The sequence below is a fragment of the Anopheles coustani genome, chromosome 2, assembly GCF_943734705.1.
Source record: "Anopheles coustani chromosome 2, idAnoCousDA_361_x.2, whole genome shotgun sequence".
NCBI lineage: Eukaryota > Metazoa > Arthropoda > Insecta > Diptera > Culicidae > Anopheles > Anopheles coustani.
In genome coordinates, this window is record NC_071289.1 from 75,831,280 (window position 1) to 75,850,110 (window position 18,831).

Here is an 18,831-nt window from a genome sequence, read left to right on the forward strand (position 1 = left end):
TTCCAATAAGCTGATAGAAGCGTGGGGCGCTGAAAAAAACGAACGGAAAGCATCGCCACCAGGTGGACGAATGGAAGAACCGCTGGAAAGAAAGTAACCCCTTGATAGGGCGTTGAGAGGCATTTTGAATGTCATTTTTCATTTTCATACCTTCACCACTGCCCAACATATCGTCACTACCGGATGGGACGGATATTTCCAGGTTGTGGTTCGTACTACACACAAAAGAGAGCCACATTAAATAGCCCAGTGTAGGCCAGGCAAGCAACAACTAACAAATGGTGAAATAAACGGATTCGATAACTGTACATGATGTCCTCCTCATTCCCCAGCAGAAAAATATTAGAAAGATTGCAGCGAACAATGAAAAGAAATTAAAAAAAAAAAAAGATGTAAAGACCACCGAAAACCCAAAAAAAGAGAGTAAAATTAGTAAACGTCTTAAAAAAAGCCCCAACTCGTAGAATAACTCTCGAAAGCAATGCAACGAATGTTTCGAACTAGAAACGAATGAAGAAAATAATGAAGAAGCATTTTGTTCGGTACCGATATTATCTAAAGAGAAAAAGAATACACGATCTGATCTATTAGAACTGCGGACACACAATACAAATGGAAAAACAAACAGGCCACACTTTTGAAATACTAGCAGATTGCTCCCGTTCAGAGTGTTTAGCGCTTGCGACGCACGTGCAAACCGAAGGATGTGTCCTTTTTTTCTGCCCAAGAAAAGATACTCGGCAGCTCCTTTTCCGAATTTACGGTTTTGCAAAAACGAAAAGACAATACGATACGAAGTTGACGAAAGCGATGTATGCAAACATGAATGGAAATGTGGTTGAAGGAGAAAGATTTTGTATTCAAATGTATGCTTATTTTGTTGAAGGTGTTGATGTTGATAATATGCCATCAACACTGTTGGATGAAAACAAGAAGCTTATTGTTTGATGGCCTTTGTAAGCAGTAATGTAGTTATTATGTTCAACTGTAAACGACTTATAGGTTTAGCCCTAGGGTTTTGTGTGCTATCGACAATTAAAACTACTTTTATTCCTTGACTTTAAAAGATTTACTCTCCCTTTTATTGGCATCCCTGTTGCTTCCTCTTTGCCGCGCGCTCTGTCTCTCTCTCTTTCTCTCCAGTTTCTTCACTTTATCTTAACGCGATCATTTAAACAAGTTACTTAGCAGTAATTAAACAATAATTTACCATTTGAAGCATTACACTACCAGCATGAAAATCGAAGTAAAGCATCAATTATGAATTGAGTTTCTTTCGTACTGCGCTGAGATTCTATTCGTTCGTTGTAATGTGTTATTTTTTTTTTAAAGAAAATAAAAACTGAATGTAAAAACAAACCAAAACAACGTTATGTAGACCAAACGTAATACTCCACGTAACACTGCTGTAAATAAAATGAAGCTTCTCGCAGCTCGAAACGATGAAGGCGACATCGGCGTGTGTCTGGCGTGTTATTTTTATTCAAACATCCCCCCCCACAAACCACAATCGAAACACGTTGAAGCACAGAAGAATGAAAGGTCCATTCAAATCGATTTATTACATTTCTCACGCCTGACGCTTCGAAATGGCCGGGGGCGGGGGGGTTTTGTCTACATAAACACATACATTGCGCGTGCCGGGTGCGCTTCTTACGTGGCAAATATTTTTCTTGATTTTAAATATATTTCTTCAGTGTTGAAGCTATCGTTCTATGTTGTATTTTGTTACCTAGAGACCTGTTATTATGTTGCTGTTTTAGCCCGCTGGCATATTTGTTAATATCTTCATTTTTTTTTTTTATTTTAGCTAATTTCGTACCAACCCGATCCCCTGTGGCGAGGATTCGGTCGCAAAAATATTACTGACTTTGCTCCGAGTTTCTACGATGTTTTTTTTTTAAGGTGTTTGTATATGAATGCACGTCTATCCACATCGACTGATGGTTCCATCAAAATCCAACCACATCAAATAACATTACCAATAAGGATTTTTTTTTCCATCGGAAGTACCAAAAACAAGCCTATCCTATCATTTCACCTTCCAGGTTTTCTTGTGTCCACTTTCCAAAATCGTACCGAAAATTTCCATCCACTTTTGTAACAATTCGATCCGTTCCGTTCTTCGTCTCTTAAAGTTCCAAGGTGTGCCGTTGCCATCGCTACGGATAGTCGGTCGGTCACAGTCACATTCAAACAGCTTGTCATACAATAGGCTTCTTATACTGCAATATACTATCTACCCTATTGAGGCAGAACGCAAGACGATTGGGAATTTGAAAAAAATACACAAAGATGATTTCCATTTCCTACAACAATCTACCATGTTAAATGAGGAAACCAACGTCAAATTTATGTGTGTGTGTGTGTGTGTTATTTAGTTTTTTGGATTTCATTTAACTGTCAATCTTTCTCACTTGCTGAATGTGTGTGTGTGTGTGTGTATATATAGTAATTTAAATTTCTATATAGATTTCTATCCATGTTAGATGTGTATAAATCTTTTCTGTTTTGCACTCAATATGGACGAAAAATTTGTACGTTCAGTAAACCACACGCTCGCGCACACATACACACATAATATTCTAACCCATCCGGGGTCCTGCCAAAAAAAAAAAGAAACCCTGCTCTCGTTTTCCAAAGTTGTGGAATTTTGCTTTTATGAGGAGATACAAAAACGGAAAAAAGGTAACAGTAGAATGGCGGATCCGTAGCGGCGGATTGCCCCAAAATGTTCGCGAACGAAGGACACTTCTTCTGTTGAGACAAAGGTTCAACAACGTTTCCTGCTGCTTTGCGTGCGTTATTTCTTTTCCCCGCCAGAAACCCCGGTTCGAACCAACCGCCTCCTGATGGCATGGTGGTGTGTGGTGTATGCTTTCGTTTAAATATCGTTTTATAAAAAATCACTCGTCTCGCGCATAAATGTATGCCCTCGGTCATTCCTAAATCCTAAAACATCTATGTTCGTGTTCAGTTTGTTGTGTTGTTGTGCAGCCCAAATGGCGCCCACGTGAGAACATTTTCGTTCAGCTCGTTGTTTTTTTTTCTTCTCTCGGTCTCGGACTACTAACCACCCTCTTCTTCCCAGGGGCTTTCACGCACAAAAACACTGCCCTAAATTTGTCAGGTACGTTCTATTAAATTGTAAAATAGTTAGCTTTATCCAGTGTACATAGTGTTAGGTATATGTATATATATGAATATGGTATATATTTTGTTTTGTATGCTGGACAATACACCCCCCTTCACAGATTTAGTAACAAATTGTACAGCAAAGAAGTGGCATCAGTTGGATATGCTGACGTCGTCGAATGGAGAACGTTTGGGGATATCCAAAACTAATCTCCCATCGTTCAGGTCAATGTGTATCGTGTTCTGCTCGTCATCATCATCCATTTCCATTTGATCGTATACGTCAAGGGGAACGATGAGGAAGTTCACTTTGAAACGCATTTGCACATCTCGCTAAGCCTACCATTGATAATAACGGGATATGAATGCACATTACTGCTACTGGCTTGTTTTCCTAAATCTATTCCTTCCGTTGGGGTCACATACATTTAAAAAAAATACCGCGACCATCTCTAGAAGCTAACTGTGCGCTTTCTAAAGACTCGTGTGGTCTACCTATGTCCTACCTATCGTTTAAATTCAAATGGGTTTTGAGTATAAGCGTACACATCAAGAAGCCACTCAGCTCTAGCCACCGAGCGCCGGTGTGACCCTTTACCATCCGCAGCCATTTTAGGTTCCGGTGGTAAGGGTGCAGTACAATTCTTTCAATCTACTAGCGGCAGCAAAATTGGTTTTAGTTTTCAGTGTTTGAAAACGTCAATGTTTGATAGGCTCTCAATATGGGCCCGTAATTCCCCGTTTGAGCACTTCTGAGGGTCACTCCTAGTTTTTTGTTGACCGTTTGGTCAGCTGGCGCTACACAGTTTGCAAATTCTACAAATGTCGTTGATTTAGGAGCAGACTCCCCGCGTATTCCAATTAAACCAATCACCACCATCGAAAACGGTCCTTTGAGTATGGTAACACTTAACGATACAAAAGACGCTCCACCCCACAGGTACACACCCACACACGCCAACTCACAATTTTTGAGAACCGAGCACTCCACCCAATTGTGTCTCGCACCTTCCGAGGACAGTGGAATGCTCTTCGTTCTCCCAAAAACAAAAACGGGCCAACAATGGCTTACATCGAGCCCGACTTGGAGTAATGCCGTAGGCCGGACTTCGTGCCACCGCTACTTCCACCTCCACCGCCACTATCGTTCGTGGGGGTAGGATTTTCCGCCGACTGGCGCTCGTGGTACTCCTGGAAGCACGGCACGATGCACAGGTTCGTCTGGCACTCGGGGCAGTGGTACTTGGTTTTGCGCCGCAAGATACGCCCGTGCGCATCGATCGTGTTCCAGCAGAAGTTGCAACCGAGCGCGGGCCCTTCGCGCACCACCGGGCAGTGACTGGAGCGGGGGTTGTCCAGCCCGGGTATGTCGGTCGAGCGGGACGATGTCTGCAAGGGAGAGAATGAAAATTGTCACTCAAAGTGATCCCCCGAGTTTCGTTGGGCGTTCGCTTACCAATGGAGTAGAGATCGACCGGGACAGTTCCTCCCCTTTGACACGAATCGTACTGGTCGGTGTCGACGTGACCGTGGTGGTGTTTGTCTGCCGCTCGCTCGTGCTGCTGCTACTGTTACTACTGCTGCTGCTGCTGGCCGTGACGGATACTTGGACGGGTTCGGCCGGGACAACGACAACCGTTGGACTTGACTCGGTGCGCTCGATGCTGGACTGTAGCTGAATCGTTGGAATCCCACTCGCGGGTACGGTCGTACCGCTGCCACCCTCTTCATCCGAGTCGGTTTTCAGCGAGGACGAAGGGGTCAGATAGTGTGTCGAGCCGCTGCTACTCGTTACCAGCGTCAGCGGGGTCGAGCCACCTCCCCCACCTTGTACCGCCGACCCGGGATGAGAGAGCTGCCGTTGCAAGGAGTACGATTGGATCGCTTGGTACGACGAGGAGCTGGCGGAACCGTGGCCACCGCCGGCCGTTTGACTCGGTAGCAGCGGGTGCGAGTGTTGCTTCACTAGGTACGGTTGCTGCGAGGGCACCGTGAGCAAATGAGCGCCACCGGTGTGCGATCGATCGCCGGGCGCCGGTCGAGCCTCGCCGGACGAACCGATCGGACCGCCAATGACGGAGGTGGCCGAAGACAGCGGTAGGATCGGTTCGGACACTTGACGCTCAAAGCGATGATGCGACGGAACTGCAAGCAGGTGCGGATGATGTCCATACTGGGCCGTGGGACTGTTGTCGTCCGACGGTGTGTCCGGTTCGTACGGTTGGTGTCCGCCGATCGAGGAGGAATCGCTTTCCTTCTTGATGCGCTGCTGTCGGATCAGGAGCCGACCACGTTTTGCCACGGCACTCACGATGTGACCACCGGCGGAGACGGACTGCTGCTGTTCACCGGTGCCTCCACCGCTCTCGGACGTTCCACTGGCGGTGGACGTAGACGAGGTCGATTGTCCGGGGACCAACCCGAGAGCTATTCTTGCCATATCAGCGACTACGTGATGGAGAAGAAAAAATCAACATGAAATGTTTGTGCAATAAAAGAAGAGAAGGCTTTGGAAAACCGTGTCAAGGGGAAAATAAATTCAGCCTCTCTCGCCTAAAACCTGAAACAATGGATCAAAAACGTCGCATTAAGAAGAAAAAAAAAACGCCACACGATAGTACACTTAAGATTCATCATGCTTTTCTTCAATTTATTTAGATTACTCACATAAGTAAATACTTGCGTTCCACAGTATCTTTTTTTGACTTTTTTCTTGCACCGTATTAGATGGTTTTGATGTGGATGTGTGTTTGACCTCATATGAGTTTCTGTTTTAAATTATTATTTTCTTCCCCAGCCTCCCAGCGAACGATCGACGATCAACCTTATACTTTTGAACGGATCCGTCGTCCACTGCGCGATTTACATAATTATGGCATATAACTCGACCGTACGTAGTTCGATTGTGTGCTTTGTCTGTGTTTCATATCCGGTTCTTTGTTCGTAACAGTGCCGCGCGTTATCGCGGCAATTTATTTGATCTTGTGCCGGTCTTCGCACGGGAAGCAGAACCGCCAAACACATCCTCCAACTGCACGGTACACCTCTGATTAGATAAGACTGGTAAGGTAATTTTAATTTAGTTCGAAACGGCCCCGTCAGGATGCACATATCCTTTTGACGCTCTTCTCCCAGCCGGGTGAGAGGAAAACAGGAAACACGCCGCCCAGTCGCCATTTTCATTCATCTATCAGATACAGCTGATTTTTATACTATGGTTTGTTTTTTGTTTAACTTATTATGATTTTATCGGTTTATACTATACACAGTGGTCATCCTGGTCACGCACAACACGCTACCCCCCCTCGCCTTTTTTTGTTTTATCTTACTTAATAAGCATCCACTGGAAGGGTTCTTCGCTACTACGAGAACCCGAAACGTCTTCCTTATTTGTGTCATCTTTTGCTTTAAATGTCTTTTATGTTGCATGTTCGAGAGCATTGCACTTCGCTAATGATATTATCGGAAACGCTTTCCCCCCTTTCCGTTTCGCTCCGCTTCCGTCTATTAATTGTTTCAATGAGAGACTGTGTTTTGCACAAATGGTTTACTAGAATTTCCCTGTCTCATACTGATGTGATTTTTAAATGTTTGTTTGTGTGTGTGTTTTGTTTTTTTTTTACTTTTTATCTTAATTTTTCTTTTATGCGTTCTCTGTGTTATACTGATTTACTGGTTTATTAGATACGATACAATGATCTTCAACTATCACCTGCATAAGTTAATTGATTATTTTTCCCACGCAACTGCCACATTGGTTGCAACACGGGGTTTCCATTGTCCTGTGAAATTTATCTGTGGATCACACTCGCACTTGATCACACCTCGGTATTCTTTCGCGTTATGTTTTTGTGTTTATCGACATATGCAGGAAAGAAAACAGGAAATTAGGAAGTGTTTTCCGCCCCCCGCCAGTACAACTTACTTACGCATCCCTGGCAGATCCGTTTGCCGTCCGACAAATATACACACGTATAAATTGCTAAAAAAGAATTAACAAAAATACTATTTACCCTAAGCGGGTTGATTTCATTCAACTCTACACTTTCTTACATCTGTGGCTCGCTTACTATGATTTGCTCTTTTTTCGCTACTACACTACATTTTTGTTACTAGTTATAATATGTCGACTTCCGCCCCGTTCCCGAATATAATAGTATCGTTTTTTTTGATTGCGGATTCCGTTGACTTTCGTTTTATATTTACAGGATTTTTCACTCGTCATTTTGCTTCGGTTCCTTTTACGTCGTTGCTTCCTGGCACTCATCGCTGGAGGGATCGCTTCTGAACCACCACCGAATGCACCAACCGCACTCGCAAAATCAAATACATTGACCTTTTAACTGCTTTTCTTGCTCTCTATCTCTCTCTCCCTTTCATCGACTCTGAATCATCTTACTTATCCGCTTCATGTAAGATCATGATCGTGAAAGAAAAATGTAATAAAAGTCAGAATTAAGAATATAATTGGAAACATTTCTATTGTGATGATGTACTTGGGATTAGGGTACATAGAAGTTACCGTACGCCAACGTAAACATCGCGACCGGCAACCCATACTCTGCGGTGGAGCAATACGATGCGAAACGCAACATCAGCATCGCTCCCACGATGACCACGACTACGCGTGCGGCAGCCCGTAAGCCACCGGCAACATGATGCGCGCATAAAACGCAGCATCAGCATCGTTCCCACGGGAGGGACATAGGGACATCAAGATCAAGAGCATAATAAAGTTAGTCTGAATAAGACCGTTAACCAGGACGGGAGTTTTTTAAAAACCTCGCCCCAGCGTTGAAAACATAACTTAGATAATCTCATTCATCCAAAAGTTTATACAATATATCTTTAGAGAAGAAGAACAGTTTCTCTGTCGTTCATCAAATCACTGTCGACCATTACTCAGAAGGGATTTTGAGTTACAATGACAAGGAAAAGACCTATCAAACATCTATCGACTCTTGGCGGCAAAATCCGGATCTCGATCCCGATACGATTTTTCAGCTTGTAAAATCACTTCATCATGAGGACAACAATACCTATAAAACATCTATCGACACTTGGCACATTGCTATTGTGATGAAGGGCTTCTAATTAGGGTTCATGGAAAATCCAATTCATCCCAAAGTTTACTCCATATCTTTAGAGAAGAAGAACAATTTCTCTGTCGTTCATCAAATGACTCCCGACCATTGCTTAGAAGGGATATTAAGTTACAATGACAAGGAAAAGACCTATAAAACATCTATCGACTCTTGGTGGCAAAATCCAGATCTCGAGCCCGATACGATTGTTCAGATCACAGCTTATAAAATCACTTCATCATGCGGACAATATTGGTTTAGATCCAATATCCAAGTCAGTGCGATCAGATTTTTCCAGCAGGTTGGATAACTTTCCAAAAGAAGAATTCCATCATTTCTTGACCACTTTGAATCAGGATATAGGTAATGTAAAAATGGGCCTTAAAGAGATGGAAACATTTGGACAAGAAATATTTAAATGTGATCCCGGTGGAAGGCGATGCTGACGCCAGCCTAATCGTCGAACATAGCGCTACTAGCCGCCCTCTTAAGGACCATGAGGACTGATGTTCCGCGATCGGTCGTCAACGCTGACCATGATCGTCATCCTTCCGTTATTACCCTATTGTTCCTGTAAGCTTCGTACTTGAAGCCCTTCCGTGAACATTACCCTTCCGTTCTTAGAAACTTCGTACGTGAATCCCGTTAGTGACCGTTACCGGAATGGTTACTACAGCTCCCCTCTAAAATATAAAGACAACAGAAAAAAATTGGCTGGGGAAAGCAATTTTCCCATCGCTAAGAGAATTTCTGTATACCCCCAGAAGCACAGGTAAATCTGTTATCAGTTCGCAAAATGGAGATGGCCGCGTTGAAGGTCATGTTTGCTAATGGCGTTGTTAATAAAAAGGGATGTACGGTCGGTCAGATGGTATATTAAGCGGCACCATGGAGTTCGATAGTCAGTTTAACCGTGAAACGACAACCGACGACGTTGAGACGTCGCAAGTTGAAATAAGTGAAAAAGTACTGAGTGCAGCTAATCAGATTTGGTCATGGATCCGCAAGAACCTGGAGTTGATGAACAACTGGCTGGCTCAGGAGGAATTGGAAGCGACGGAGGAGGATCCGTTATCGGCACCTCCGATGACGATGAGTTCGATAGTACCAATACCAGAGAATCTACACCAACACTGGAAGATAGTGCACATGATTACATCAGAGATGAGCTTCAGGGAGAGCGCACCTATCTCCAAAGAGGACTTACGGACCTTTCTCGTAGACGTGATACACAATACCGGTATTACCATGCAGGTGTTTGGCGATTCGATGATGTGGCAGGAACTGAAACACTTCTTAGCATCATCGAAAAAGCGAATCGAGACATTAGGATGCTTTACGTCTTCCTTGAACGAGACCACCTCCATGTCGAGCATGACTGTGCCTATTCAAACTCGTCGTGCCGATGTTTCCGCGTTAAAGCTCTTAGAAGAAGGAGTAAACGCAGGCAGTTACGAGAACTCTCGCTCGAAGAGATCAATGCCATCGTCGAGTATTACTTTGCGGTCGGCAAAATCTGTCTATACGGAAAAATTCGATTTCACTTCAACTCCCACGATAATGATCGAGTGCTATATCACGTTCCGGCGACTATCTGTTGAATTCCAAGGCAAACATATTTACAGGACAAGACAACGCCGAGAACAAAATGGCTCGCGTTGGAAAAGGTGTTTGAACGACACCTTGGAATCAGATACGGATAGACAAGACCTAGGGTGAGTCAATCCTTTTCCATTGAACAAGGTCCTTGAAAACGCGATGGGAGTCAAGCCGTAGCATGTCACTCGGCTCAGAGAGGCAAAAAAAACCGCCCAGGGTGCCAAAGACACATGGCATTTAGGGGCCACGTTGATCGGAAAGAGAACGGCGGAGCGAAGGGAGAGTGGTCCCGCAATCACCTTCAGCGTACAGCACGGACTGTGATAGCTGCAACCGTCACATCAGGCGACGAGAGGATCAAACCCGACATTTCGCACTAACCCGACGCGAAACCCAAGGCTTCGTGTTAAATCGCTAGTCACGTTAAATAGTGCTCTTAAGTAATAGAAACAAATAAAGTTCCCGTTTTTAACCACGTGAATTTAGTGAAATCCGAATCGATTCGATTCAACACATTATAGATACGTGCAGGCAAGAGCAAGTAAGAATGCCGGAGGCTATCGCGGAGGCGATAGTCTTATGGAGCCAATATAAAATAACGGGTAGACAAGCCTGTCATATTTTTGCGGACCTTTCCAGCGACTTCGCGCTGGGGAGGATTTAAAAAAAAAGAAGAAGAAGTTAAATGAGGAAATAAGAATCAAATAAATTAGATAAATTAGAAAATAGGCTTTACTTTTTGTACATGGGAACGAATGAAGGAAAATGATCCGAAACCATGGCGTAAAACAGGCCGTATCCGTTTTACGAGGGGCGGTGTTGCGGACGGACCATATGTTCGTTCGTAACCAAGACAAAAAGATACAATATTTAAAGTTGAACTTGAAAACGAAAAGAAAGAACTGGCGACAATGTAGGGAGAGGCCAGATATAAAAAAACAATCAATCTAAACAACGGAAGCAAGTTAGGAGGCAAACCATAAAATATCACGTTCGATCGCGAGCAGGCGCGACGTAACAATGTATTCACGAATACCGAAATCCGGAGAACCAAATTAACGTACAACATTGTAGAACGAACAATCGAACGATTACGCGATCGACATAAGGGTTCAAGTGCATGGCCAGCAATCAAGACCCGGACGAAACTCTCGAAAAATCCACAAGTCCAATTCCAACCCGGTTACGTTATCTCCGTTGTCGGCGTAGTCACGGCGCGGACCGATCATACCGAATCAACCTTTCTATCCCAGTCCGAAAGACTCAGGAAAATTCGAGAGCGTCTCCTCCGGCGTCGGCGTAGTCACGGCACGGACCAAACTTTCGAAAGATCCAAGGTTCTATCCCATCCTCGGTCGCGATTTCTACGTCGGCGTAGTCACGGCGCGGACCGATCGTACCGAAAGCCAGCTTCCTAACCCTATCCGAAAGACTTAACGATAATTCGTCGGAATCTCTCTCCGTTGGCGGCATAGTCACGTCGCGGACCGAATTCTCGGTTATCGTCAAGTCCAGGTTTTAGTATCACACGTTGTTTTCTCCGGTGTCGGCATAGTCACGGCCCGGACCGAACACGTTGATACTAAAGCCGAAGGAGTCAAGTGCACAGTAAAAGGTGTTCGCATTGGAGACGACTGACGCACACGGTCAAGCTACCTTCGCGCTTGATCGGTCAATTCCACGTCGTTACACAATCCTTTCCTTTTAAACAAGGTCCTTGAAAACGAGATGGGAGTCAAAAGCCGGAGCATGTCACTAGGCTCAGAGGTGGCAAGCTATTAATAAGAGCAAACAATGCGCAAGCTTGTGCTTAAAGCCAAGTCCATCAAAAAGATCCCTGAGCCGTGTGGCATAACAGTAAAGCTGTTATTCGGTACCCGGATATCGAGTTCATGTCAGATGATGAAATTCTCACCGATCTGAAGTATCAGAGGGTATTAGAAGTTGTTATAGTGAACCGGAAAAAGAACGATGAAATAGTCAACACAAGAACGGCAATTATCACGTTCCAAACCACGTGTAGCACCAATGCCGATGGCCTAGATGGTGCGCACTCCTATCGAATTTGCACAAACGTGTGTCTTTTATAGTGAACCACAGCAGTGCGCTTAATACGATAAATCGAAGATGACGGATACAAACGCCGAACAAACCACTATCGCTAGAGAGTCGAAACACTGCAGCCGCCAAAAAGGCAAAAACCAAGACCGACTCGAGGCCTCAGCATGACAGTGGCAAAGCGTAACAGCAGGGCTACAAGCTGGTCGGCACCATAAGACCAAGGTTGATGGTTGCCTTGGAGGAAGCAAGCCAAACCAGACCCCTACCGGACAAGTGTCGCGCTGTTTGCCGGCTGGAAAGCTAAGCGGTGGAATGGCCGAGGGTGACACCCCTTTCGGAGGTAGCAAGCAAGGGTGTCTCAAGTCAACGGGTCTCTATCCTAGCCTGGAGATCGAGGAATCGGTCAGTAGTCTTTCTTTGGAAGACGAAATTCAGAGCAATGGGTCAGAACCGTTAGCAATTGGGCCGATCGTTCGGGAGTTGGGATCAACAATGCCAACTCTCAGTGAAATTAAAGGACTGCGAACGGAGGTGCATCATGACAGGTGCACTGTTTATGGCAAATCGTACTTGAAGCAACACCTTGTGGCCCCTATCTGGGGTCGTACTCGAGACAACCGTCTTATCGACGTGTTGGTCGGTTCTTTACCAAAGGCCGGCCAATGTGATTGTGCAGCGGCGGTCTCAAGTTTTGACGTCCAAAGGGGCGAGGTGGTATTGAGTCCAGAGGCAGTACGGAATGACATGGAGAGAAGATCAGTGTACTTCGTCCACGCTGTGGGTGAGGTCAGAGATATTTTCGGAGCAAACATCGATTGCGTCTGGGAACGAGAGCCCCGGCAGTTGGGGGGATCAGGCTTACTTCAACTAAGCTCCCCTCACCCAAGGAGGCCGCTGAAAGGGAAATCACGAAATGTGAGCATCCAAGCGGACGTTCCAGTGCCAGTAAGAATGCTGGCACAAGTTAAAATAGTGGGAAAGGTACCTCCAGTTAAACAGGAGGTGGTTAAGCAGTTGAGAAGTCGGGCCATCGTGGCGCCGATTACTCCCCAACCCACAAAATCAGCACGTAAACGTGCACAATTAAGACGCTCGGAAGCACGTAGGCTGGAAATAAATACCGGAATACGAGGGAGGGTGGCCCATTTTGGGGACCATTCCATTGAAGGTGAAGGTGCTGCCGGTCGTAACACAACCATGCTAGGAGCAGGGGCAGCACAGAACGCTATCTCTTACCTGAGAAATCGAATTACATACGATCCCAGGTACATATTGTGGCAATATGGCAGAGGCCCACCCCAACGAAGTCCGAGTATCGGGAACACTACTCCGTAGTGCCTTGAGTGTCGCCCCTACCGTGGTCAACAGAGAGGGCATTTTCACACTCTGGACCAACGTGCGGGCTCAGGGGGTGTCTGTGTCTGCTCAGTATGGCAAGAGAATCGGCGGTATGGGCTACAAGCTGGTCGAGAGTCGAAAAACTGCAATCGTCAAGGCAAATACCAAGACCGATTCGAGGCCTCAGTCCGGTAGCGGCAAAGCGCAGCAAAGAAAACTGTGGCCGGAATCGATCAAGGTAGCGACTGCGGGAGGCACGTCCTATCTTGATCTCTACATGCGCATAAGATCATCAGGCGACCCTCTTCTGCAGGAGTTTGAAGGGAAGCGGACGGCGGTTGACACTCTTTCGCTATCCCTGAAGCGTGGGATGAACGGCGAGGCGGGTATGAGCGCCATAGAACGAGTTTTGCAGGGGGATGGCGTGGCTCGACTGGTGGTCGACACGGTCACGGTGTCCATTACCGACATAGACATGCTCGCTACGCCTGAGTCAGTCGCGGCTGCTCTGGAGAATGAAACCACAACCAAAGTTGACGCCAAGTCTATCGTCCTGCACAGGCAACGCGATGGCCAGCAGGGCACACGCCGAGATAGTCTTAGAACCATGGAATTTTTAGGGTTCATGGAAAATCCAATTCATCCCAAAGTTTACTCCATATCTTTAGAGAAGAAGAACAATTTCTCTGTCGTTCATCAAATGACTCCCGACCATTGCTCAGAAGGGATATTAAGTTACAATGACAAGGAAAAGACCTATAAAACATCTATCGACTCTTGGCGGAAAATCCAGATCTCGATCCCGATACGATTGTCGGCACCTCCGATGACGATGAGTTCGATAGTACCAATACCAGAGAATCTACACCAACACTGGAAGATAGTGCACATAATTACATCAGAGATGAGCTTCAGGGAGAGCGCACCTATCTCCAAAGAGGACTTACGGACCTTTCTCGTAGACGTGATACACAATACCGGTATTACCATGCAGGTGTTTGGCGATTCGATGATGTGGCAGGAACTGAAGCACTTCTTAGCATCATCGAAAAAGCGAATCGTTACATTAGGATGCCTTACGTCTTCCTTGAACGAGACCACCTCCATGTCGTGCATGACTGTGCCTATTCAAACTCGTCGTGCCGATGTTTCCGCGTTAAAGCTCTTAGAAGAAGGAGTAAACGCAGACAGTTACGAGAACTCTCGCTCGAAGAGATCAATGCCATCGTCGAGTATTACTTTGCGGTCGGCAAAATCTGTCTCTAAAAAAACCTGTCTCTCTCTCTGCGGTCGGCAAAATCTGGTCGATCGATTATGTTGATATAGTGATAGATTATTGGTATAAAAAGGGATGTACGGTCGGTCAGATGGTATATTAAGCGGCACCATGGAGTTCGATAGTCAGTTTAACCGTGAAACGACAACCGACGACGTTGAGACGTCGCAAGTTGAAATAAGTGAAAAAGTACTGAGTGCAGCTAATCAGATTCGGTCATGGATCCGCAAGAACCTGGAGTTGATGAACAACTGGCTGGCTCAGGAGGAATTGGAAGCGACGGAGGAGGATCCGTTATCGGCACCTCCGATGACGATGAGTTCGATAGTACCAATACCAGAGAATCTACACCAACACTGGAAGATAGTGCACATGATTACATCAGAGATGAGCTTCAGGGAGAGCGCACCTATCTCCAAAGAGGACTTACGGACCTTTCTCGTAGACGTGATACACAATATCGGTATTACCATGCAGGTGTTTGGCGATTCGATGATGTGGCAGGAACTGAAACACTTCTTAGCATCATCGAAAAAGCGAATCGAGACATTAGGATGCTTTACGTCTTCCTTGAACGAGACCACCTCCATGTCGTGCATGACTGTGCCTATTCAAACTCGTCGTGCCGATGTTTCCGCGTTAAAGCTCTTAGAAGAAGGAGTAAACGTAGGCAGTTACGAGAACTCTCGCTCGAAGAGATCAATGCCATCGTCGAGTATTACTTTGCGGTCGGCAAAATCTGTCTCTACGGAAAAATTCGATTTCACTTCAACTCCCACGATAATGATCGAGTGCTATATCACGTTCCGGCGACTATTTGTTGAATTCCAAGGAGGCAAACATATTTACAGGACAAGACAACGCAGAGAACAAAATGGCTCGCGTTGGAAAAGGTGCTTGAACGACACCTTGGAATCACATACGGATCGACAAGACCTAAGCTGAGTCAATCCTTTTCCATTGAACAAGGTTCTTGAAAACGCGATGGGAGTCAAGCCGTAGCATGTCACTCGGATCAGAGAGGCCAAAAAAATGAGAAACTTGCGCTTAAAGCCAAGTCAATCAAAAAGATCCCTGAACCATGTGGCATAGCAGTAAAGGTGATTGAACATCCCGTGTTTAACACGTGTAGCGGTGCTATTCAGTGCCCGGACATAGAGTTCAGTTCTCACCGACCTGAAGTATCAGAAAGAATTAGAGGTTATTATAATGAAAAGGAAAAAGAACGATGAAATAGTCAACACAAGAACGATATATAAGATACACAATGCGGCACCATATACCAAGACGTTGGACAAAATTGATGCAATATAAAAAACGCACTTCAGTCCAACACCATTGGAAATATTGGAAAACTATAAATTTGCAAGCCGCAGGCAAACGGATCATGAACCTATAAGGAGTCGAAAAATATAATCTCGATTGCTGGAAGTGCGCGACGAACGACAAAGTAACGTGGCATAATAAGATACGTCTCAAGAGACAACCCTTTAAATGTTCCATCGACTCACAAACGTATTAACAGATTAACAGAAGGAATCTGAGAGTCTAACGAAACGGAAGTATAAACTGATCATATTTCGATCATAATCTCTGCTACGTGCAGAAAATATTATCTTATCAACTCGACGCGATTTCCATCCGAGTGCTTCGTCGCCGCTTCACGGCCTGCTACGTGCAGCAAACATTTGGTGACCGCGACGTGATCGCGAAAAGTGCCGTTTGTAAGGCAAAATACTGTCGCGATCCGTAAAAAAACTCGAGTGAAAAATGACCCTGGCCAAAAACGCCCAGACACGTGGCATTTACGGGCCACGTTGATCGGAAAGAGAACGGCGGAGCGAAGGGAGAGCTGGAGGCTGCAACCGTCACACCAGGAGACGAGAGGATCAAGCCGGACCTTTCGCGCTAACCCAACGTTTCGACGTGAAACCCAAGGCTTCGTGTCAAATCGCTAGTCGCGTTAACTAGTGCTGTTAAGTGATAGAAACAAATAAAGTTCCCGTTTTTAACCCCGTGAATTACCAACGAGTGAATTTCTTAGTGAAATCCGAAGCCCGCAGCTTCGTGCGAAAACACACGTGAAGCAAGAAGAAGAGAACATGTTCCATACTGTAGAGAGAGAGAGAGAGAGAGAGAGAGAAAGAGAGCGTGGGTGCATATGATGGTGGCGGATAAACGTTCCAACCAGGAGATACCAGACGATCAGGACACCTGGAAGCTACCGTTTGCTTAGGGTACCAATATGTACAATAGAAAATAGATGCCACACGAACAAGCATCATGCGCGACGATCTTGTGACTTCGACGATTTCAGTGTCTGCGCCGGAGGTGGCGGTGTGCGTGGAGGCTCTAGGTCTCCGCCGCCCCCTCCGTAGATGGCTCCTCAAGCGATACGCTCGGATCGGGACCACTGTTCACAGCCACAACGCGAAGCCACCCGTCCCCTTACATGGAGTTGAAGTTCAGCCCCTGCAGGTTGACCGCGCTCGTGTTCATGTTGATGGTCGCCGTGTCCGGGTACCGCTGGCGGGCCATCGGGTGCAGGCTGGCCGTGGTCGTGAAATCGACGTGCCGCGTATCAACGAACCCCATCACACCCATCGGATGCCCGTGCGGGGGGCACATGAGGGAGGTGGATGATGCAGCAACGGCCGCTGCAGCTGCTGCCGCCGCCGCCGCATTCGTCGTGTCATTACTCTGCTGCTGTTGCTGCTGGGCTTGTTGGTGCTGTTGAGTTTGTTGCTGCTGCTGCTGTTGTTGTTGTGCCGCGGTCACTTGCTGTTGCGTCGCTTGATGTTGCTGTTGCTGCTGCTGCTGCTGTTGCTGCAGGGACATGTTGAGCGCCGGGGACGAAAGGGCCGTATCGTAGTGTTCCATAGACGCATTCTCGTCTCCGGGTGGCGTTGTGGCCGTCGGGGGTGGCGATATGTTCGGTTCCAGCTTGATCCGGTTCTTAATGCTCGGCCGGCTGATCGGGTAGCCTCGCTTTTTGTACTCGAGCCACAGGGTCCGGTTGTTCACGCCGTACAGGCGAGCCGCCTTGCAGAATCCGATGCCTCCGAAGCGGACCGCCTCGAGGGCACGCAGGAAGTTTTCGTCACCCTGCGGATTGACGGATCGTTTCCGCTTGACCGGTTGCACCGTCCCGGTACCGGTCGCTCCCGCCCCGGCGGTAGTTCCATTGCCACCGGCAGCCCCGTTTCCACCGGCCGCCACCGTCGCTCCGTTGTTGCCGGGCGCTCCGGCCGCGTTTGTCGTCGTCGTGGTGGCCGTGGCCGTCCCGAGCGGGGATTGGTTCGGTGTGCCCGTACTGTATACCAGCCCGGCCGTCGTCTGGTCGCCTCCTGCCTGCGGTGACGTTGGGGTGGAAATGTTCGATGACTGGTAGCTGTTGACCATGTTGTTCGGATTGACCGAGATGATCTGGGGCGAGAAGGGATGCTGGTAGATTTGTACGGGCGTCGTCGGTTGTGGCGTCGTGGCGTTCGAGTTCGTTGCCGACGCGTTCGTAAGCGTATTCCCATTGTTGGCCCCGGCCGAACCGGCCCCACCAGTGCCTCCGCCGGTACCACCAGCGCCACCATTCGTCGTACTGTTTGCGGTGTTGCCGCCACTACTTAGCGACTGACTATCACCAGCTTGATGCTGATGTTGCTGCTGACTCGATTGCTGTTGATGATGTTGCTGCTGCTGCTGAACCTGCTGCTGATGTTGTTGCTGTTGATGTTGCTGCTGTTGCTGCTGCTGCTGTTGTTGCTGATGTTGCTGCTGCTGCTGCTGCTGCTGTTGCTGCAGGCCTAAATTCGTCTGACAGGGCGTAATGCCAAACCGCGAATAATTCGTATCGATTACCGTCCATTGCCCACCTGGGAACGGAAAAGGGAACAAGAGAGCTTTGATTATTTATTTGTTTTCTATTTAATTTCACATCGCGTTCGTTCCGTGTCCTTCCTTTTTCTATCGCCCTGTCTTTGTATGGGTTTGTGTGTTGTGCTATCATTTTTTTAGCATCACACGCTTTACGAGATCATTTAAAAAAAAGTGTTTGTCCCTCTATACAAATGGCAAATTGAACATCTTTTTCGAAACCGTCTTGCTCTAAAACCGGCTCAGTAGTGTGGGTGTATATAATGCAGGGAGGGGGGGCCAAAGGTGGGTTCTACTACCAAATGCACCAGAGGGGGCAACGATTTCACTTTCGGGAGCTGAACAACTTCCCCGTTTTTCTTCAAAGGACCACCCCGGCAAGTGGAAAGTGGACACTCTACACTGTCTGAATGAAACGGCAAAGAAACGTGATGGTTGTCTAGGACACCATAAAACAAAAAGTGATGG

The 18,831-nt window shown here is 46.7% G+C and overlaps 2 protein-coding genes across 2 annotated transcripts in view; both read right to left on the bottom strand.

The window, feature by feature from the left end:
* Positions 1-3,937: 3,937 nt before the first annotated feature.
* On the bottom strand, positions 3,938-5,575 carry LOC131265032 (uncharacterized protein DDB_G0271670-like). The gene is made up of 2 exons (XM_058267294.1): positions 4,592-5,575; positions 3,938-4,524 (listed from the first exon to the last, which is right to left on the bottom strand). The coding sequence occupies exons 1-2, from the start codon at positions 5,573-5,575 to the stop codon at positions 4,204-4,206; spliced, it is 1,305 nt and encodes a 434-aa protein (XP_058123277.1). The 3' UTR covers positions 3,938-4,203.
* A 10,619-nt stretch (positions 5,576-16,194) lies between these two features.
* Positions 16,195-18,831, bottom strand: part of LOC131261967 (ecdysone-induced protein 74EF-like) — a 44,711-nt gene continuing 42,074 nt past the window's right edge. The window contains exon 6 of the mRNA XM_058263847.1: positions 16,195-18,362. Within this exon, the coding sequence (XP_058119830.1) occupies positions 16,942-18,362 (1,421 nt within the window). The 3' untranslated portion in view covers positions 16,195-16,941. The remainder of the gene's footprint in view (positions 18,363-18,831) is intronic.